Source organism: Pectinophora gossypiella, chromosome 15 (genome assembly GCF_024362695.1).
Source record: "Pectinophora gossypiella chromosome 15, ilPecGoss1.1, whole genome shotgun sequence".
Taxonomy (NCBI): Eukaryota; Metazoa; Arthropoda; class Insecta; order Lepidoptera; family Gelechiidae; genus Pectinophora; species Pectinophora gossypiella.
In genome coordinates, this window is record NC_065418.1 from 5,683,865 (window position 1) to 5,705,605 (window position 21,741).

Here is a 21,741-nt window from a genome sequence, read left to right on the forward strand (position 1 = left end):
TCCTTTTTTATCACAATTCTTTGTCCTTATTTCGCATTGCGTCTCGCTCTAACACATACTAAATGAAGATAACATGATTTCCTAACAAATTTTCACTTTTAATTGTTTATTCACATAAATTACACCATAATGTCTTTCACAAAAAATAAAAAAGTCAATCATCGCGAACACTAGATTTAAAAATAAGGAATTTTTAATCACGTGAAAAAATGCTATTTAGGTGACGAAGAATATTTTATACAAAAATTTTTTGGACGACGGAATGAATTACTTACTAAATTATTAAATATGTTGTTCTTAATTTATAATCTAAAACATCGTTAAAATGTAATTCGTAATGATAATGTGATTTATATCAAAAAAACTAAGGTCCTATTTACATTTTATATCTTTTACATTTTATTTGCTTTTTAAAATATCTGTTCTGTATTAATTTTTATTTGCTGGCTATATGTGTATTTTAATGTAAAATTAATTGAAAATGAAATTAATATTCAAACAAACTCGAACTACGCCATTAAATTTGTACGCATTTATTAACTTATTATAATATTAAATTACAAAAGTAATACTTTTATAGCCGGTAAATTATAATAGGGTAATGTCTAACAAGTCAAATTTCATAATATATCTTTGACCTAGGAAACTACCCAATGATTGAAATAATGTAATGCAGATAAATGTGACAGGTAGGTAAGTGTACATGGTTTTGTATACGCTTTGCTTTAGGTAGATTGGTAATTTTAGTTATACATATAGTTATTTTTTTGTTGTAAATATACATACTTTTTGTGTTCTTTTATGTTATATCCGTAAATTATGATCCGTAATAATTATTCATTCAAACCCACATTCCCGAGAAATGCATTTTCGGAGGTATGTGACCTAAACTGTATCCGGCTGGTATTCCCTTCGCGGGTTTGGAAGGTCGCGGTCGCTTCTGTAAAAAACCGGACCTGTGAAATCTTCAGGTTAGGGAAGCTAGACGGAATAAAATTATTCGTTCATAATCCTACATTAGTTACAAAAAATCATCATTTGCCGTTTTTCATTAGTGACTTATTATACGTTTGTGAATTTTAAAGTTTATCATTATGTTAAGTATTTATGTATGAACGTAGTATATAAGGACAATTAAACCTTGTATTTTTATTTTAATAGTCATGTGAATTCATTTGAATATGTTGTTGCTTTTCATGCCAAAGACGAATCTTATTTTAATTAAATAGTTTTACGAAGGAAAGTCGTTTTATTAAAAAAAAAATAGACTTTTGAGAAACTTACCTTAAGCATAGAAATATAAATTAAGAAATTACGTAATTGTGGATACAGCCTTGTTGCAACTAAAGTAAGGACTCGACTGTCATATAAAGTGTAATTGACATACAAATTTAGGCCACAGATCAGACATACTCTGTGTGGAACTAAAGCCGCATCACGGACGCAATACAAAAATCACGTTCTTACACAGACACTACACAGATGCAGTGCACAGCACAACACTAGTAAGTCGAATCGAGTTTCAAATCGTGCGATATTTGCAAAATATTGTTACGGCACCGAGAGATAAAGCTGCTCTCAAAAAACTCTTTTTTGACGTGACTTATTGCAGATTGAATTCGAATAACATTAACTACCTACTTACCTACTTGGTTCGATACATAGTGAAGCGCTACCCGACGAATATGGAGCACTGAGCGCACTGAGCTGGAACAAAATTTAAGACAACAGCCCAACTGAGAGGGCGCTACCCCCAGGCCAAGAGCATCGTCTAAGAGGTTTATGAGAAGCCGACAACGATATCTGCTCAAAACGTCGACCACGCCGTAGGGGTCAGTAACGCGCGCGGGGCGGGGCGGGGCGGGGCGGGGCGGTGGGGATTTATTTCCACACTAAAACACACACATCTTACTTTTCTTTTTTATCTTATTTTTTAATAATATAAGTAGGTTTAAATGACTATAGTAAACGAGTCAATTAATAAATCTTTTCCCATACCATTGTTGCTGTAAGTTATGTGCGTAGATTTAAATGATCTCAATTTAAATTAGAAGCAACTTTGTATCTTTACATACGCGCTGGTAAGTAACAACTTGTGGTATAAACGACGTGGGTCCTCTTATACGTGACTTTGCACTGAGCAGGGTGTCTTACAGCATAATGACAAAAATATTGTCAGGAACTATTATAATTTTACTAGAAGTATTGTGGGTAAATGCCGTACATTATAATAATATACGCGAGAGGTTCGAGAATTTGAAAATATTATAATAGGGAAACGACCCATTCAAAAATAACTTTTCCGAACCGCTTGCTTCTTCTTCTTCTATCGTGTGGGTTGTGAGTACCAACCTCATCAACCCTCAGGGTTACTATTGAGCCGCCAAAGGCCTCTGACATAGCTCATGTAACGACTACTTACTTACATCAGTAATTAGTAACCGGGACCAACGGCTTAACGTGCCTTCCGAAGCACGGATCATCTTACTTTTTGGACAATCAGGTGATCAGCCTGTAATGTCCTAACCAAACCAGGGATCACAAAGTGATCTTTGTGATATGTCCCCACCGGGATTCGAACCCGGGACCTCCGGATCGTGAGCCCAACGCTCAACCACTGGACCACGGAGGCCGTTAACCGCTTGCTAAAGACTAATTATTATTTATTCAGATGCTAACAACAAAAAAATTGCTTGCACAATCACATAATTGCTGGTGGTTGGTTGCGCAGCCGTGGTGACACTGTCATTGTATCCTAGCGAGATGGACCCTAAGACACTTCAAGAAAGGCCCTGAGAAATTGTGTCTTCCTAAAAGTGAACTATCTATACTAAGCGATTAATCACGAAACTTTTAATCATTTCCGCATTTTAAGTATATCTAGCTGTATTCTGATTTTCTACTCACCCCGAAAGAGATTAAAAGTGTGAGTCGTGTGTATATCGAGTTTATCTAGTAAGCAATCACAATATCTGTGGTTTCATTCAATAAACTCAAATGGATGCAATAGCGTGTCAACAGTTTAAAACACAGATTGGTCCAATCAAAGAAGCAATTGTCTCGTTAAAAACCCGGGAGCAGACCCCTCCGACGGATTTTTCCAAATTAATTGTAGATTATTGGGAATCTGTAATGAATACGGCGATGATAGGGGCGCACCTGTTATTGAAAATGAAAATTAATACTTCGGGGGAACGGATTAGTTAGTTAGAAGTCCAAGAGAGAAGAACTGAGCGATATTCAATGATATTGAATATTTTTGTCCCAAGAAGAAAGAAAATAGACATGACAAAATTTGGAGACATTATTTTAGCGCTGTCTTACAATGTTGAGCAATAGAACACTAATCTACATAACCGAAGTAGACTTATCCATAGACTCTAGCTTTAGCAAGTTTATTTTTTAATCGAACTGGGGGGCTCCTAGATTTGGCAGTTACGGTAGTCTAATGACAAATGTCTAACCAAAAGAAAACTCGACCTTTTCTATTCTGCGGTGTAGACTACATCATACATCTTAGGACTTAGGCATCGCCCTGAGCTAAGGCACAGATCATAAAATATAATACTTGAGGTACTGATTGAGACCCCTCAGGGTTTCCAACTTATTTGTCCATAGGTTACAAGAAAACAAAAGTTCAAAATCCGCTGTCACCTTCACCTTGAATTTGGCCACACCTGCAGCTGTAACCGAAGATATTAAAGTTCAAGCGAACGTTATATTGGAAATTTGTGATTGTTACCAACTCCGCCACGTTCGATGTGGTGTCTCCATATAACGAAGTTTGTTTTCTTTATATTTCGCTTCTTATGCTTTGTCGTATGAAACTTGTGAGCAGAAGGCTATGAATTTTACATATAGATTGTTTTTATGGATACATTATGATGGAGGAAAAGTAGTCTCGAGGGTCAGGTGGTGCGCTGGTACTTTATCCTTTCTGAGAGGTGTTCTTTTCATTTTTCCAACAATACAGAAGATCAAAGCCATTATTATTTTTTAAGTAATAATGTAACCGATTACCAGTTTTTGTTTGTTTCCCCAAAAATTACAGATTTTGTTATTGTTGTTTTTGTTCCGTGGTTGAGCGTCGGGCTCACGTTCCGGAGGTAACCAAAACAAATAAAACTACTTTGTGATCCCTCGTTTGGTTAGGACATTACAGGCTGATCACCTAATTGTCCTAAAGTAAGATGATCCATGCTTAGGAAGCCACGTTAAGTCGTTGATCCCGGTTACTGCTTACTGATATAAGTACGTAATCGTTACATGAGCCATGTCAGGGGCCTTTGGCGGTTCAATAATAACCCTGACATCAGGGTTGATGTGGTTGGTAATCCACGTCATAAGACACACGATAGAAGAAGATAGATTTTATTGGAGGAGGGCCGCTTATTTCTTTTTTCTCGGGGGATTAGCCAAGTTGCTATGTCTAAAGCGTTCATCTAATTTGGTAGAGTTATAAATACACTATCCGGCACGTATTGCAACTTGACCAACCCACCTGTCCTTACTTATAATATTAAGTTTATTTAGACAGATGAACGATTTATATTGCACATTATTAATTTTAGTTACTGCCGGAGTTATAATGTCAAGACAGCAACATTAAAAATAGGTCATTTTCCAATTAAAATACAGTTATTTTCAATTATATTTTCTAATGAATGTCGTGCATCTAAAAGTATTGTAACTGAATGAAACCGTGCTACAGAACACATCAGTAGAGTGGCTCTGTGGCTATTCGGAAAGGTATCTCAAACCATTCTTAAATTGTATTCGATTTTTGTGACTACGCGTATTTTCCACACCCAACAAGCAATGAACTCGCAAAAATATGAACAGGGAAAAAATCTTAGCAGTAACGAAACGCCATTAAGAGCGTTTCATTAGTGGTCCGGACTAAATCTGTAAAACGAAACGTGTGCAAGTGGCGGCTCCCACTCCCACGTGACCGAGGCTATTAGCTCAATTTATAGGCTTTCACGGACCTATTGGCGAACAGGTGTCAATAATGGCCTCTTAAGTACCAACGGGTCAATGAAACTAGATGTAGTCTTGGAAAGAAGAAAATCAGATAAAGTAATAGGTACATTTTGTTTATTTTTACTGATATTTATCGAATATTTTTATAAAGGTGTTTTTATTTACTGATGTAAGTAAGTAGTCGTTACATGAGCCATGTCATGCAGGGGCCTTTGGTGGTTCAATAGTAACCCTGACGCCAGGGTTGACCCTCGCCACCCACACGATAGAAGAAGAAGAAGGTGTTTTATCTGTACTTCTCGTTGTGACTGGATTAAACAATGGTATTGATAAGGTACTAGCGCCAAAGAAGGTCCAACAGCACTAGTACCACACCCCGGACACTTCATTCAAAAAACTTCGTTTTACCCAAATTGTTATGATGGTTGACGTACACGCGCATCTGTGTGTGTGACGTCTGACGCCCATACGATTGAAGACTAAAGTAAGACCGAAGGGGGTGAGGTAAACTTAGCTCAGCCACTGGTGGGGAGGGAGAGTTGCCGCTCTATACGTGAGGGATATAGAAATAACACAGGATATATTTTACTCCTTTTATTTTACACACACCTTATATTAAAACCAAAAACCTCTCACCCGACCGACATCGCACCAAAGACTCCCCTTTCTTACTTTTTAAAACTGCCTTACGTCCCATTCATTAACCATCCTCCTTTCATACCATAAACAATCAAATTCCCATTCATTATCCTTCCATAGTATTCTCACTTTCCTACATACGTAGTATTATTATTCCTTAATCTATGCTCGTACATAGATCGCACGCAATTTTATATTGAACTAGCTTTTGCCCGCGACTTCGTATAAAAAAGAAATCTATGTGTGTGGGGGAGTGCATGTCAAATTTCAAGCATCTAACTTATGCAGTTTAGATTTTTTCATACAAATGTTTTTTCCCGCTAACTCCCGTTCCCGTGGGAATTTTGCAATATCCTGTTGCAACTAAGCTTTAAGTTTACTATGGTACCTGCATGCCAAATTTCAATTGTCTAACTTAAGCGGTTTAGATTTTTCATACAAAAGGATTTTCCCGCTAATTCCCGTTCCTATGGGAATTTCGGGAATTCCTTTCTTAGTGCACCTCTACGGTACCTACGCTGTCCCTTCCAAATTTCAAGTGCCTACGTTTAGCCGTTTAGGCTGTGCGTTGATATCTCAGTCAGTCAGTTTCTCCTTTTATATATTTAGATAAGGCCAATTAAAATTTAGATACTAGATACAGTCTTTTGTTACTTTCTGTATAATCCACTAACAAACAATATTTTTAGATCATTGTGATAGGTATCTAAAAATACAATTTCAGGTATTGTATATTCTGCGGGAACGTAGAAGGGTTTAATAAGGGATTATGTTATCCTTTGTTGATAAGGGTAGATGTAAACATACTGACATGCATGATAAAATCCTGTCGGCTTAAAATATACGTCTTTTGTTAATATTGTATTCTTGCTATTTATCCTGAGCCGGAAATGGAGTGAAGATAATAGGTATGAAATAAATTTATTTTTTGTGAAGAAATTATATCTAGTATAATGAAAAGTAAGACAGGAAAGGTCGAAAAAGATGAATATGATACAAAGTAAATTTTGCTGAATAAATTATCTCTCCTTCTTCTATCCTGTGGGTTGTGAGGTGGAGTACCAACCTCATCAACCCTGGTGTCAGGTTTACTATTGAGCCGCCAAAGGCCCCTGATATGGCTTATGTAACGACTACTTACTTACATCAGTAAGTAGTAACCGGGACCAACGGCTTAACGTGCCTTCCGAAGCACGCTCATCTTATTTTTTGGACAATCAGGTTATCAGCCTGTAATGTCCTAACCAAACTAGGGATCAAACAAAATTTTGTGATATATCCCCACCGGGATTCGAACCCGGGACCTCCGGATCGTGAGTCCAACGCTCAACCACTGCACCACGGAGGCCGTAGCGGCCGGTGGCCGTGGTGGAAATATCTCTAATATCATGAAACGTAGGACAGAAACGGTTTATTTATTTATTGTATTATTTCTAACGTGATGGACTGATGCCTTGACATCATTTTAAGGTCCATCGTATCCATCATTGGACTTAGTATCAATATTGGCTGCAAGTTGTATTTGATTAGGTACTTGTGGCTCTGCCGACACCATTAGGAATTACGGGCGTGAGTTTATATATGTATGTATGGTTAACACGTGAGTTACAGATTTTGAGTAAAAACTGTTGGTTGGTAAGTATTTTATAAGAGAAGCACAATAAATCTTCGCTGCGGACAGCCAGTGGTGAGGTCTAATTGCTTCCCATGTCGTCTACATAAATTTAAACTGCATTTAATTAAAAATGACTGATTTATTTACATTCACACGGCGCCGTATTATAGTGACGAGCTAAAATACATTGGAACACGTTCAAACTGATTTAGGTTGCATGTCAAACATAACCACAGGAATTCGATTATTTTGAACAACGAAATTAATTAGCGGATTTCAACACCGTAGTTGGTTAGCAAAGTAGATATTTATTTTCTGTTTGTTTGCTTTTGAATAAACAGTAATTTGGCTAACTTTCTACTAATATTGAAAGGTAATTAATTAACAGTAAATGTTATGAATTTGTACTTATTTGTGGTAATGCACAATGCGCTTTTGAACAAACCGAGCGCGTTTACCGCTGCGCCACCGAGCTCCTCCGAGCTTAACTTGCTTATTGCGAACTTATTATTATAGATAGATTGTCCTTCAACGTCATTATTTAACCGAACAAATGGGGAAAGAGACCTCTGTCTCTTGAACACAACACAACATTCATCATAACATAAGCACTTCCCAATCCTCTTTCCCTAATATATATAAGATTTCCTTAGTTTCATATTTTTTTTACCAACTTGTGCAATAATTATAAACTATGATATAGTACTGTTATTAATAGTGAGATTTTAGCGACTGAGATGATTCATCTCAACAGACTAGATGTGTTTTATGATGAATGTTGTGTTCACTTATAATTGGGTAGTTTCCTAAGTCAAAGATAAATTATGAAATTCTGAATACTAAATAAAGACAGATATAAAGATTTCCAAAGTATCAAAATATCAATTTCCAAAAAATAAAGACAGACTAAAGGTCCAAGAAAACATTTCCTCTTTTCTATTTATCTTATGAATTTTAATAAAGAAAAAATGTAATAATGTATATACATAATAGTGCGACATTTTGTCACGTTTTTTCTATGATGTCACAGGTTGCTTTTTCATACAAATTCCGTAGTAATTTCGTGTTTTGACGTTTAGTAAAAAGTATCTGATTTGACTAGTTGAAAACTACCCTATTGGCTTACAAATTAGTACACTTTAGTGTACTAATAATAAACTAAACAATAACCAAAAACTAAACAAAAAAAAAAACAATAATAAACTAAAAAACAAACAATATAATATGGAAACAATAACATGACAATAACAATAACATAACTATAATATGGTAAACTAAATAATGTTTGTAAGCCAAAGTAAACTTTGTTTAATTATGTCTTAACGAAATGTTATATTGGGCATATAAGTGATCCATTGAATAAATAAATACATAACCCACTTATACCTACTTATTTTAGTACAGTACACTTACACACTGTACACTTTGATATATTTCTCTGAGTCACGTAAGAAAAAAAATCCCAATTCAAAAAGTTTCCAGAAGGCCATCAGCGCGAAGATTCTGCAATATCCGAGTGTGCGGAAGTTACCTACTAGTAATATCCGTATTCACTGCAATCCTCGTGAAACCTGGCCTGAGATCGACCCTGAAATTATAAGTTTGATATTTATACAATTTATGAAATAACACATACTTTACAAGTTAAATAGCTTGAGGCTAAAAGTTAAGTAAGTAGAGATAATTGTGAGGCTTATTCTAGGAAACTTCTAAATATACCTCTATTCTCCTAATTCTTGATTGCAAATACTTACATTACTTCTTTGTAAGTGTGCGCCCTTTGCAAATAGTATCAAACTTAGGTAAAGTATATAATAGGTTCTTGTTGCGAGCGTGTACTGTGCATGTTCCATTTTCAAAATATGAATGGGTGACTAATTCATTTTCTTGTCTATTGAAAACGTAACAACTCGATGGTATAAGTATACTTTCATCAAAAAAATCAAAACACTTACGAATTTCTGTTCGCCAAAACACGTGTTTAATTAATTTTGAATTTGGAACATTCGTCTTCTTCTTCTAATCCTATTAACCCCAGCTAGGATATTGTACAGCCCGAATAACATTTTCACTCACATGCTAGTTTTTAATTCTTAGTCAGCCGAGAGTCGTCAGTCTCTTGGTCTCTATGGGCTGTTCCTTTTGCGTTTTCCACGCGCACTCCAGGTCAGAGCTCGTCAAGACGGATGTTCCATATGCTTTCGAAGGACGTGACCAATCCATCGCCATTTCCGTGTGCTGATATCAGCCTCCACAGTATTTAAAACATTAATATTAAGAATTATTTATATAATTCTTCTTCATTCTTAATTCTTCCTCTGTACAATGACATTTATTTTTTATACTTAATAAGTACTTTATTTTAATAATCCTTACGGAACATAAACTTGCAAGTGTTTTGAATTTTATGATGAGAATTGTATTTGTATTTATGAACACAGAATTTTAAAATGCATTGAACGTATGTTCACTGAGTTCATAAATAGCGCGGAATGCAAGTGTCACGTACGTGTTCACAGCATTAGTTCTTTGTCGCAGAGCTTCAGAATAATGTGCGCTGTGTGGAGCCGGTAAAAAATTAAATAAAAATAAAATGCATTTATTTCACGTATGTACCCATATTGTAGGATATAATTATGTCCCTTATATTAAAATTAAAAGTTATTACAATGAAAAAAATAATAATGAAATAAAGTTAAAAAAAATTAAAATCATATTTATTAAAAAATACCAACCCGCATTGGAGCAGCGTGGTGGAGTATGCTCCATACCCTCTCCGGTTGATTGAGCGTAGGCTTGTGCCCAGCAGTGTAACGGATATAGGCTGTTTATGTTATTAAAAAAAAAGTGTCACATTACACTACAGTTGACACTAAACTATTGTGACGAAACAGATTACACGGAGTCATGGTTTTGTATAGAAACCTCTCCATTCTTGATTATAAGACTGATAGAGACATTTGTTTTCTTATATTTTCATGCGAATGAGACGTTTTAAAATGCACTGAGAAGGTATGAGTTCATAAATAGCGTGGAATGCAAGTGTCACGTACGTGTCGCGCCATTAGTTCTTTGTCGGAGCACTGCCGGAGTAATGTGCGCGACGTGGCGCCGGTAACAATAGTGTTACATTATACTGTACTCTAAGGACACTAGTCTAGCTAAAATGTCCATCCTAAGAGTTCATGTCAAAAGGCTCTGCCCATCCCATTTAGGATTACGGGCGTATGTACAAACGATGTTTGTAATCTAATAAAAGGAATGTAGCTTGAATCACCTGATTGTCCAAAAAAACATATGTTTCTATACTTCAGAGGAGAGGAGGAACTCTGTGGCGCAGCGGTTAACGCGCTCGGTCTGCGATTGTTGAAGTTAAGCAACTTTCGCAAAGGCCGGTCATAGGATGGGTAACCACAAAAGAAAAATGTTTTCATCTCGAGCTCTCGAAAGGCACGTTAAGCCGTTGGTCTCGGCTGCATTAGCAGTCGTTAATAACCATCAATCCGCACTGGGCCCGCGTGATGGTTTAAGGCCCGATCTCCATATCCATCCATAGGGGGTGCCCCAGCAGTGGGGACGTTAATGGGCTCATGATGATGATGACTTCAGAGGAAACTGGCCGTTGACTTCTTTTTACATTAAAACATAACAAATAAATAGCCTAATATGTCCCACTGCTGGGTTCACACCCCCCTCAATTAACCGGAGCGGGTATGAAGCATCTACTCTACCACGCTGCTCCACTGCGGGTTGGTTGTTTCATATAGATTAAAAATCAAACAATTTAATCCTGAAGAATCATCCTCAATAAAGGGCGCAGTAGAATGCCGGCTTAAAACTAAATCACCAAGAAAATCTCCAACGTTTCAACGTTTGTTTCCTTATAGTTCTAAAGTAGTGCTCTTGCCAACTTTTCAATCGATCGTGCCTACTATTTAATTTAATCTGGCGCAGGCAGGGTCCGTCGGTTCACTTCGCCTTCTAATCAATCAGTGTCCATTTCTTCAATTTCCAATTTCGCCGGAGAATCATCCTTTAAAAGACAAAGGACGGAAGAGGGATGAGATTAAGTTCATAGTTCAGTTTCGTTTAGGATTTGATCTAGCCTACTGTTTTATTAGTCAGTAGAGAAATGAATGAAGATAAAAGCTTAGGGTCACGTACTTGGATCGTTAATAAGACAGTTTGAGAAACTGATTCGGATCTGGGTATTGTTAAAGCTGATTGTGTAATTTTAACGTTTTATATTCAAATTCAAATTCAAAAATATTTTTATTCAATAGGTAACATAGTTACTCTTTGAATCGTCAATTTTACATAACGAACGCCTGATCCGCCTAAAACTACTGCAGCTTCTCACAACCTGTATAGCCGGGGATATTTACGCGGAAAGCGTCCTACCAAAAACGATGAATTTATAAGGGCGATAAGCTGATCCCCTATCACCATACGGTTCATCATTATTCATCTTAGGACTATGTATCAAAAGTGGCTGCAAATAGTCTTCTGATTATTTGTGGCTCTGCCCACCCCTTCGGGGAACATATTTATGTATGTATGTATGTATATTTACCTAGTATTTAGTTGCAAGTTGGGCAACATTCAATTATAACTAACAGCTATCACCTTCATATTTTCCTTAGAACTAGAATGTGTGCGCACACGTACATTCCGGCCAAGTAGTTAATGCCATCTGCGGCAAATCTACAATAAGTCACGTCAAAAAAAAAAACAAAAAAAAAAACACACGCATACATACACACACACACACACACAGACACTCAAAATACCTACCAATAATTTAATTTGATTATCTTTTGATTTTATTGTATTTTACTTAAAGCTGCTGGATATTTCTATTTAATGTCCTCTAGCCCTCGTTGGAAATTACTTCCACACCCAGGTCCACTTCCCAGGAAGAGGAAATGACTGAAAACCAGCACTGGATTGTGTCATAGCACGGCTCTATCACAGCACAAGCTGAGTCATTTCCTTTTGCTACGAATACGGGATATTCATAATTATCTAGTTCTTATAGAAAATTGTAAACTGTTACTGGCAATCAATTTATTTTATTCTTATTTTAAATTCGTTTTCTACTCCTCCAAATTCACCAAAAGCACCAACATAATTCTATTCTAAGTCTAATAAAATCTCCTAAATCAAACAATTACCTCCGCGATAAGCCAACCGACCTATAATTTGTGCGGATTAATGATTAAAGACTACTAACGAATAGATTGTGTCCCGCTGTCGGGACTGGCGGAACAAGAGCAATGATTGGGGTGTCCCGTGTCCCGGAATCTGATTGCAGCTATCGTGTGACGTGCATACAGATGCAGGGGTCACTAATTCGTGATTCTGGACCCTCATTCAATGGTATGAAAGTGGGTTGGGTTGCCAGTACCTGGATTCATCAACTAGAACTTTGGTAGAACCACATTATGTTTTAAACTGCGTTATAGCATAATGCTTAGGACGCTGTCATGATAGTAAGTGACTACATTTTATTGGTATCCCTCTTTCACACTAGGTTGAGCTTTATCTTTCTGTCTTGCTGTCGTAGGTAGGGTAAATTATGCAGCGTATTACAGAATTTAATAGTAAAAATACAATCGCGGTGGATTCCGACTCTTTTTAAAATCTTCTTCTATCTTGTGGGTTGTGAGGTGAATTACTAACCTCATCAACCCTGATGTCAGGGTTACTATTGAACCGCCAAAGGCCCCTGACATGGCTCATGTAACGACTACTAACTTGTATCAGTAAGTAGTAACCGGGATCAACGACTTAACGTGCCTTCCGAAGCACGGACAATCAGGTGATCAGCCTGGAATGTCCTAACCAAACTAGGTATCACAAAGTGATTTTCGTGATATATCCCCATCGGGATGTGAATCTGGGACCTCCGGATCGTGAGCCGAACGCTTAAACCACTGGACCACGGAGGCTGTTTTAAAATCGAAACTTAATTGAGTATTATAAATGCGAAAGTAATTCTGTGTGTCCGTCTGTCTGTTAAGTACCTTTTGACGCTTAAACCGCTGAACCAAAAAAAAAAAATGAAATTTGGTACGGAGATAGTTTGAGATCTAGGAAAGAACATCTATCCTAGTTTTTAGTAAACTATTCTAGTTTTTATCCACAATAAAAGTATCTTTTCCTGGAAATCACCCTATAAATGGATAAAAAGAGGACGAAAAAAGGGAGGAAAAACACGTGTCGCGCGCGATAACCGAAGACCAAAGACGCGATAAACGAAGGACAAAGCCGTAAGCTAGTGTTCAATAATTATTATATAAGTTCTAGTAGATACCCACTTCATTTACTTTTAATAATTGCATTGTTACATTTAACTGAACAATTCGCATATTCGCTATCCCATAATGTATAACTCATTCAAACAGACGTAATCTCAAATGGTTCGTAGTTTGCATACGGCTGGAATTGAATGCCAGATTTAAGATAGATAAGTACCTAATGCTCGTGTTAGGTAGTTGAGTTTGGCTGAGGTAGGCTCGTGAAGGAAAGAGAGGAAGGGGAAGACCAAGAAGAGCTTACATGGAACAGATTAAAGAAAAGGTTAACGTTGTGTCTTTTAGGGAAGTCAAGGGATTGGCCTTTGATAGACTGGAATGGAAATGCTACACCGACAAGAGCTGGGCTCTTAAATTGATGATGATGAGGCTCGAATCGTGATTCCATAAGCCCATGTCACTTTGAATTTAATAGACATTGACGTACTTTGCAGGCTACGTTCTCCAAAATCAATATAGATGGCACTGTTCAGATTTAACGTGATAATTACCTATTTTCTCTTTGCTCGGGGTACATACTTGTACAAAATTATAATGTAATGGCAGAGGCATATATATAAAAATAACTGTTTCGTGAGATTTGATCAGATACGTATAGAATTATATTGCTATCTATATTTCGTATCTTCTTAACTTATATTAATAATGGGTGGAAGATGTGTTGTGCCTGGGTGTAATAACAAGAGTCATCATTTATACCCAAAAACAAAGATAAAAAATGCATATTATGTCCGTTATCCGTAAAATTTGAAGGTTAAACAAAGACAAAACCGTACAGAGCCATCTACAGTTTATTTGGGGAACGTAGAATGGAAAGTCCCTAATTTTGTCAGCTATTAAACTAGAAACCATTAATTAACCAGAGTTAGTAATATTTCGGGTCTTTTATATTTTGAAAGCTTCTTGTGTACTTACTTACTTAAAAAGTTATTATAATTTTTAAAGTTTACTACTGAGTTTTGCAGGCGAATGTATGTTAATTAACAAACACAGGTACCTTCTGTATGATTAAATCGACCATGTGGGCTAGAATTCATTTGGGGCAGGCAGACCACTAACTTATATTGGTAATAGAATATTAATCTATATGCAAATCTAACTGTGGGACACAGATTTTCAGTACTATTATTGAATTTCGAAATCTATTCCAAACAAAGCAGAGATGATAATAGTTTCACAGAAATGCATTCCTAGTAACTTTTACCTAAATATCGACATGTTTACAGTCTTCTTCTTCTTTGAGAGTCGATGGCGATCGAAACTAAATTTTTGCTGACCAATAATTGGCCACGCTTACGGCACGTTTACAGTAGGTACACGTGAAGATATTATAAACTTATATCAAGAGGCCATTTAATAACACATTAAAAACATATTATAGTAGATTATTATTGCTAACTTGGGATATAGCTTTGCGTATATTTCTGGTAAGGCAAATTGGTGGCAATTCTAATACAAACTTAATTTTATTTTAATTTGCTAGTTCCAAAACTAGCTCTCTCTTTCTTGCATTTATAGTAATTAAGGAGAGGACAATCTTTGAAATGGTCAAACTAAATTAAAATAAAGCTTCGTTCGCCTGAATCAGCACCATTTACTATCTTAACAGCTTTAAATATACTCCTACAGATTTTATTAGTAAATAATCAAAGGATATAAATATCTATGAAAAGCTTCTCGATCTTTGAAAACTGCTCCGCATCATTACGGCCTGCCAAAACTATCGCACCTGGAACTTATTTTTTCACGTCCTCTATTTAAACCTTGGTTAAATTCTATCGCTGGGAAAATAATGGCGGAAAAACAAGATGGCTGCCGTACAAAATTTTGTTTTTCCAGGAAAAGCCTCAGAGGTAAAAATAATGAATAGGGGGTCTGATCGGAACGTCTACTTCCGGATCTTCGAAAACTGCTCCGCATCAGGGAGACACCCTACGGCCATGCAAACCTATCGCACCTGGAAAATTCTAAGGTAAGTAAAGAAAATTATAAGGATATAAATACCTATAAAAGGCTTGGTGTTATAAGAGCTAACCTAACAAAATCATTTGGCAAAGAAAACAGTTGAGAGTCACAAATTCCGGGAGACATTAATATTACAGAGCGTATGCAGAATATTGCAGAAGGCTATATTTTACCGCTGTACCGGAATCCGGTTTCGTAATTTGTCTGCGCCGTAGCAGATCCGGGGAACTAAGGAAATGGCAGAACTCGACTACTGAAATTAAGCAAACTGTACCTATCTTTCAGGTAGATTTAATTTTCACTGAATACAAAGTGTTTCCGCAAGTTTTAAATTACTTTATGCTTTGTTTCGTTACTTACATTCAAATTGGTGTTCGTAGTTTCGAATGATGAAAGTTGATAATATATTCTCGTGGATTGGATAGTAAAACTTCAATTGTTGTAGAATAATACGAAATCAAAATAATGTATCATAAGCACAAAGAAAACGATACTAAAATATAATTCAAACGAACATTTTTAGATTGTTATAAACTGGGTAGCCTAGCGCCATCTATTGTATGGTAGCGAAAACATAGAATTAAAACAACGACATCTAGGTTGTGTCGTGTGTTCGTATGACTCAGTTTTGCAGATTTTATCTTAACACGTTGGCGCGCGGTACCGGCTATAACCGTTAATTTGGACTCACAAAATAGCACGGTACGGTCACTTCCGCAAATAGTTGTAGTTCTTATAATCATTGCTACGGTCACTGCAGCCCAGTTTCGATACAATAATCACTTAGGTAGGCCACGCCCACTTCTTTTTTACACACAGACCCTTTTGTTGCTACTGTCACAATTGAGTAAAATATTAAGTTTCTTTGAGCCATAACTCACACATATGCAGTCTACTCACACATCCACACTACGGTTATGACAGTAATAAGTGTATGCAATTTTGTTCGCCATAATTCGGCTGAAGCTGTACTGAATCTTAGATTGGAGAGATGAGTTTCTCAACAGTGTAAATACGGTCATGACAGCACTGCGGTTGAAGCCGTACTTTGATTCTATATTATGCTAGGTAGACACAGTACGGTTATTGCGACTACGGTTTTAGATGTACTGATCCTAAGTAAATATTTTTTCTATATTACCCTCATCAGTACGGTATATGCAGATTACTGTCATAGATGTTAGGTACTATCGTTATGTAGTGTTTTGATTTCTCATAAATTTAACAGTACGGGATCGATAATTGCTACTGCTAATTTCCGAAAAAGTACCGCGCGCCAACGTGTTAACAGATCGTATCCTATCATTGGCTAAAATTGTGATGAATTTATTGGGGTAATCAGTTCCAACCAATCACAGGATAGGACTTCTCTATGATGACAAGTAGCACTTGACTTGACAAGTAGCAATTGAACGATTAGTAATTAGGCATCTGGTAAGTATCATTCATTATATACGCGGAATACCTATATATGTGAGATCCCTATCTGAAATAAGTAAGTCTGAAAAAACTAGGTAGGTATATTATGTACCTACCTAGCGACGGAAAATTCCGCTTGATACCAACTCAGAATCAAGGTCTGCATAACCCAAAGTGTTCGTTAGGTAGGTACGATGTTAATAACACCCTGTATTCAGCGGCAGATAAATCAGTAAACTAAATAGGTAATCATATTGTTCATTACCGTAATATCATATTTTATCTCTTTTTAACATAACATTTTATATCAGCTCATTCACTATCAAGAGTGGCGACCTTCGCACGTTAGTATCGACAAAACTAGCATTGAAATTAAAGATTTCAATTTATTTTTCGCTTTGTGTCTATAGGTGAGTGTATTTTTATAACATTGTGTTCAGTAATTTAGTGAAATCTAGCGAGGGGTGGAGTGGGAGATACAGTGTTACAAAATACAATACCATAACTCTTTATTGCACTTAAATCATATTAAAAGTACATTAGGTATTATAATTAGATATGTAGTACAACAGGCGGCCTTGCTAAGGTAGCAATCTCTTCCAGGCAACCTTTCGGTATAGGAAATTAATTTAATAAAAAGCGTAGCGGGATAGACAGTGCATAACAAAAAGTTGAAAAATATAAGTATACTTACCTAGATGAACTATATTAAAAACAATACATGAATAATGTTTATAATAACAAATACGTAAATATATAAATACATCACTATGGAAGAGAGGAAACCATGACAGTACCTACTTATACTTAATACCTACTTTATAAAGAAGATGTAAGAAGAATGAAGTAGAAGAAGAAAAACGTTATAAAGAAGAGAGAGTGTTGAGAAAGTACTGCTTGACTTGTAGTATTAGGTATGTCACTAAATTATTATACTTAATTTATAAAAATAGTGTTTTAACATCGAGATAGGGATATTTTTATCTAATCGATGTCGTATCTGGGGATCACGCTAAGTAGGTACCTAAACAATCTTCTATCGTGTGGGTTATGAGATGGATTACCAATCTTAACAACCTATATGGAGTCAGGGCTATTATTAAGCCGCCAAATGGTTCATTCTTTTTCTTCTTTTTCACCTAGACAAAAATGCCGAAGTTGGTTCTCTGGCAGCTGACTGGCAGCCCTCCATCATGGGCTGTGATTGTCATGGCTGAACTCCTCGGATTAGAACTGGAATTGAAGACTATCGAGTTTCATAATTTGGAGCACAAAACCCCGGAATTTAGAAAGGTAGGTATATATACGAACTCACGCCTATTTCCCAAACTAGTAGGTAAGTAGAAACTGTAGAATTATATTTGGTTGAATCTTGACACACTTACTTCTCTTGTTTCGTCCACAAGGTACTTTAATTGATTTATTTTCTTTGCGCTTGCGTAATTATAAATAGGTACCTACCTACGCCAGTTGTAAGGTAATATGAAGGTTTAAAAAATAAGGAATGGGGGGGGGGGGGATTGGCTCCTCTCTGGACGACAGTTTGAGTTAATAATGTACCCACTTTAGGACTCTGTCGCATTAACATAATTATTTGATATTTAGTGAGACTTACAGTTCAATTTGTCAAAATATTAATGCTCGTGACCGTACTACCGAGATACCTGGTAACCCCCCTGACAGAGCTGGATCCGCTCCTGATTGTGTGATTTATTTGTACTTACCGACCAACATAGCAATTCACTCGTATTTTCTTAATTTTCCAGCTGAATCCTATGGGAACTGTACCGGTAATTAAAGACGGTGACTTTGTGATTTCTGAAAGGTACACATTTGCTTAATACCTTATTACGTATTTAATTTAGTACCTACTTACTTCTATCGGTTGGGTTGAGAGGTGGATGGCCAACCAGCAAACCCGATGTCACACTCTGGACACTTCATACAAAAAACTTCGTTTTACACAGACACTACACATTGACATTATCGTATACACGCATAAAATATGTCTGTGTGACCTCTGACACCAATGATTCAAGTCTAAACTATGTTCTAGGGTAAGGTAAACCTAGCCCAGACGCTAGTGGGGAGCGGAGAGTTGCCGTTCTATACTATGTAACATTCCTTATTCTATGTTGATGTCAGAGTTACTATGGAGGCGCCAAAGGCACATAACATGACACGTTTACTGCGTTTTTGAATGATTAGGTACCTACTTACTTAATTTTCCTTAGGTACTATTTTGAAAAAAAATAACTCATATTTTGAAATTTCGCAATGTAGTTAAAACAGTGTAACTATAATTTATTGCCAATATTCCGAGAGCAGACTGAATTAACATTGTTGTGTTGATTTTTATAGCCATACCATAATGAAGTATCTCTTGGAAAAGTATGGAAATGCGAAACAAAAGGCACTCTATCCTTCCGATTTGGAGCAGAGAGCGCTTGTGGATCAAGCCATGTACTTCGACACAGGAGTTGCTTTCATCAGAGTGAAGAATATCGCTGTAAGTTTATTAGTGGTAAATTTAAAAAGCCTGAATGTTGAAATGACGCATACATACATAAGATCTCGCCTATTTCCCATTGTGTCCACGGAATTCCACTTACTACGATCCTGACAGACACCAATTTCGCTTTTTCCACTCTCCCCAAAGTCATCATGCACCCTCACCGATTCAGTGTCCAGGGCTTTTCTTTAAAACATCCTGGATTTGATGGCTGTAGATAAGTTTATCAAAAGCGCACCCCTGATGCCGTGCAGCAGCGGTGCGCTTTTCTGTTAGGACTCTAGCTAGAACATCACCGATTGAGAAATTGGACGGTGTACTGCGGAACGCAAGGCGATTGGGGCAACCACCGTTCTACACGCGCTATCTATGGAGTAATGGCGCTTACTCCACCGACAAGAGGGAAGCTCTTAAATAAAGAGAGAGAGATAAGTTTATATGTGGATGCATATTGAAATTCTTAATAAGTAGACACATACTTATTAACTTTAAAATGATTGTCTAGGTATGTGATAAATGGGGTGCTAGAAAAATAACCCCGTCATATTTCAAAGCACGAGAATTCCTATCATTTATGTTACCGAAGAATGTTCCAGAATATTGTTGTCTTTTTGCGATTCGAAATATGAAAAAAGACAATATTATAGCAATTTTATTGCGGTAACGAGAATGACATTGACTCCCGGCGCTCTGAAATGCACACCACCTACTTATCGAACTTTCAGTTGCCATCAGTGTTTGAAGGTCTGGACGGTTTGACTCCGAGGCTGATCAAAGACACTGAGGACGTGTACGACATTGTAGAGATGTACCTGAACGGACGAGACTTCGTGGCTGCCTCGACATTCACCCTGGCTGACATCAGTCTGGGATGCACTGTTCACGCTTTGGATAACTTCTACGCACTGGACGCTAAGAAGTGAGTTATTTATTATATACATGAGTACTTTTACTTTACGTACATAAGTACAAAGGTATATATAACCCTCGCCTGTAATCACCTAATCAAGTGGACAAAGCCAGAAGACAACCAGCAGCCAAAAACTTTTGATACGAAATCCTATAAGTACTTATTATTAAGGGATATGGATACCATAATAATATTGTTACTATACTATACCATACCTTAAATTTTAATATACTATATCTAAGTACCATTCCCTTAGCGGTTTCATACTCACGCGCATAGATGTAAAACAACGGTTGACGCGGTCAACATTGTGTTAAAGTAGATTTATAGCCAAGCAAACTTGAATCCAATTCTTTGAAAATTTGATTAAAATATAATATATATATTATTATGTTGCTTGGCTATCAAATACCTACAAAAACCATAGAGCAACACGGGCCTCTGATGGAAATACTTAAACATATGTTTACCGCGACATTATCAAATACTTAAAACACTTGTCATAGGTAAGGCGATAAATGTATTTTTTTTTGGGCGCTCGTTGTTACAGATTCCCTCGCACATTTGCCTGGATGGAGCGTCTCCGTGCTATGCCAAACTTCTCCAAGGTTGTCCTACCTGGCGCTCAGACATTGGGCGTTTTCGTTAAGTCTTGCTGGGAGAAGAACAAGAAGTAGAACAACACAGTTACACATGCAGTTTTAGTACAGTCATGAGCAATATAATGTACCCACTTTAGGACTCTGTCGCACTAACATATTTGACATTTAGTGAGACTTACAGTTCAATTTGTCACAAAAGTTAATGTGACATGGTACCAAAGTGATTTATTCTTCGTTTGTCCCACTGAGTTTTGTCCCACATAAAAAATTCCTATGTCGTCCCGAACAATATTCTTCCTTCGTCCCAAAATATAATTTTAAATATTTTATTCCTACTTCGTCCCATTTTGTATTCCTTATACGGCCCATGTTTTTTTTATATGCCAAACTTACTATATTGTACAATCAGCAAAAAAGGATTACCTATTATTTTAAATATTAACTTAATAAATATTTTTTTATATTTTTAATTGTAAATATTGCCTAATTATTGTTTCTCATAGATCTGACTGTTCTGTATTTATTTAAAATTATTATAACATAACATTTCTGTGATTTTGAATGTGATACTGAATAATAAAAGTGATTTATATTTTAATGATAAGACTTGTTTTATTGGTATTTAACTTTAAAAAAATAAGTAAGTAAGTATTCTTTTTTGTTGACTATACCTTTAAAGTACCTACTTATAATTTGGGACGAAGCAAGACTTCGAAATTGATATGGGACGAACTAAGAATTTTTTGGAATGTGGGACAAAACTTCAGGACGGACGAGGA

At 36.5% G+C, this 21,741-nt stretch overlaps 1 protein-coding gene across 4 annotated transcripts; it reads left to right on the forward strand.

The window, feature by feature from the left end:
* The first annotated feature begins 16,166 nt into the window (after positions 1–16,166).
* LOC126373198 (glutathione S-transferase 1-like) lies at positions 16,167–21,741 on the forward strand. Of its 4 annotated transcripts, none has more exons than XM_050019249.1 (6): positions 16,167–16,306; positions 18,082–18,231; positions 18,705–18,763; positions 19,300–19,447; positions 20,176–20,369; positions 20,911–21,741. In XM_050019249.1, exons 2-6 carry the CDS (start codon positions 18,088–18,090, stop codon positions 21,035–21,037), a joined length of 672 nt encoding a protein of 223 aa, XP_049875206.1. In that variant the 5' UTR covers positions 16,167–16,306; positions 18,082–18,087; the 3' UTR covers positions 21,038–21,741. The 4 variants fall into 4 exon arrangements, with proteins under 4 accessions (XP_049875206.1, XP_049875204.1, XP_049875205.1 ...); XM_050019247.1 differs by lacking the exon at positions 16,167–16,306 and adding an exon at positions 16,733–16,953; XM_050019248.1 differs by lacking the exon at positions 16,167–16,306 and adding an exon at positions 17,259–17,348.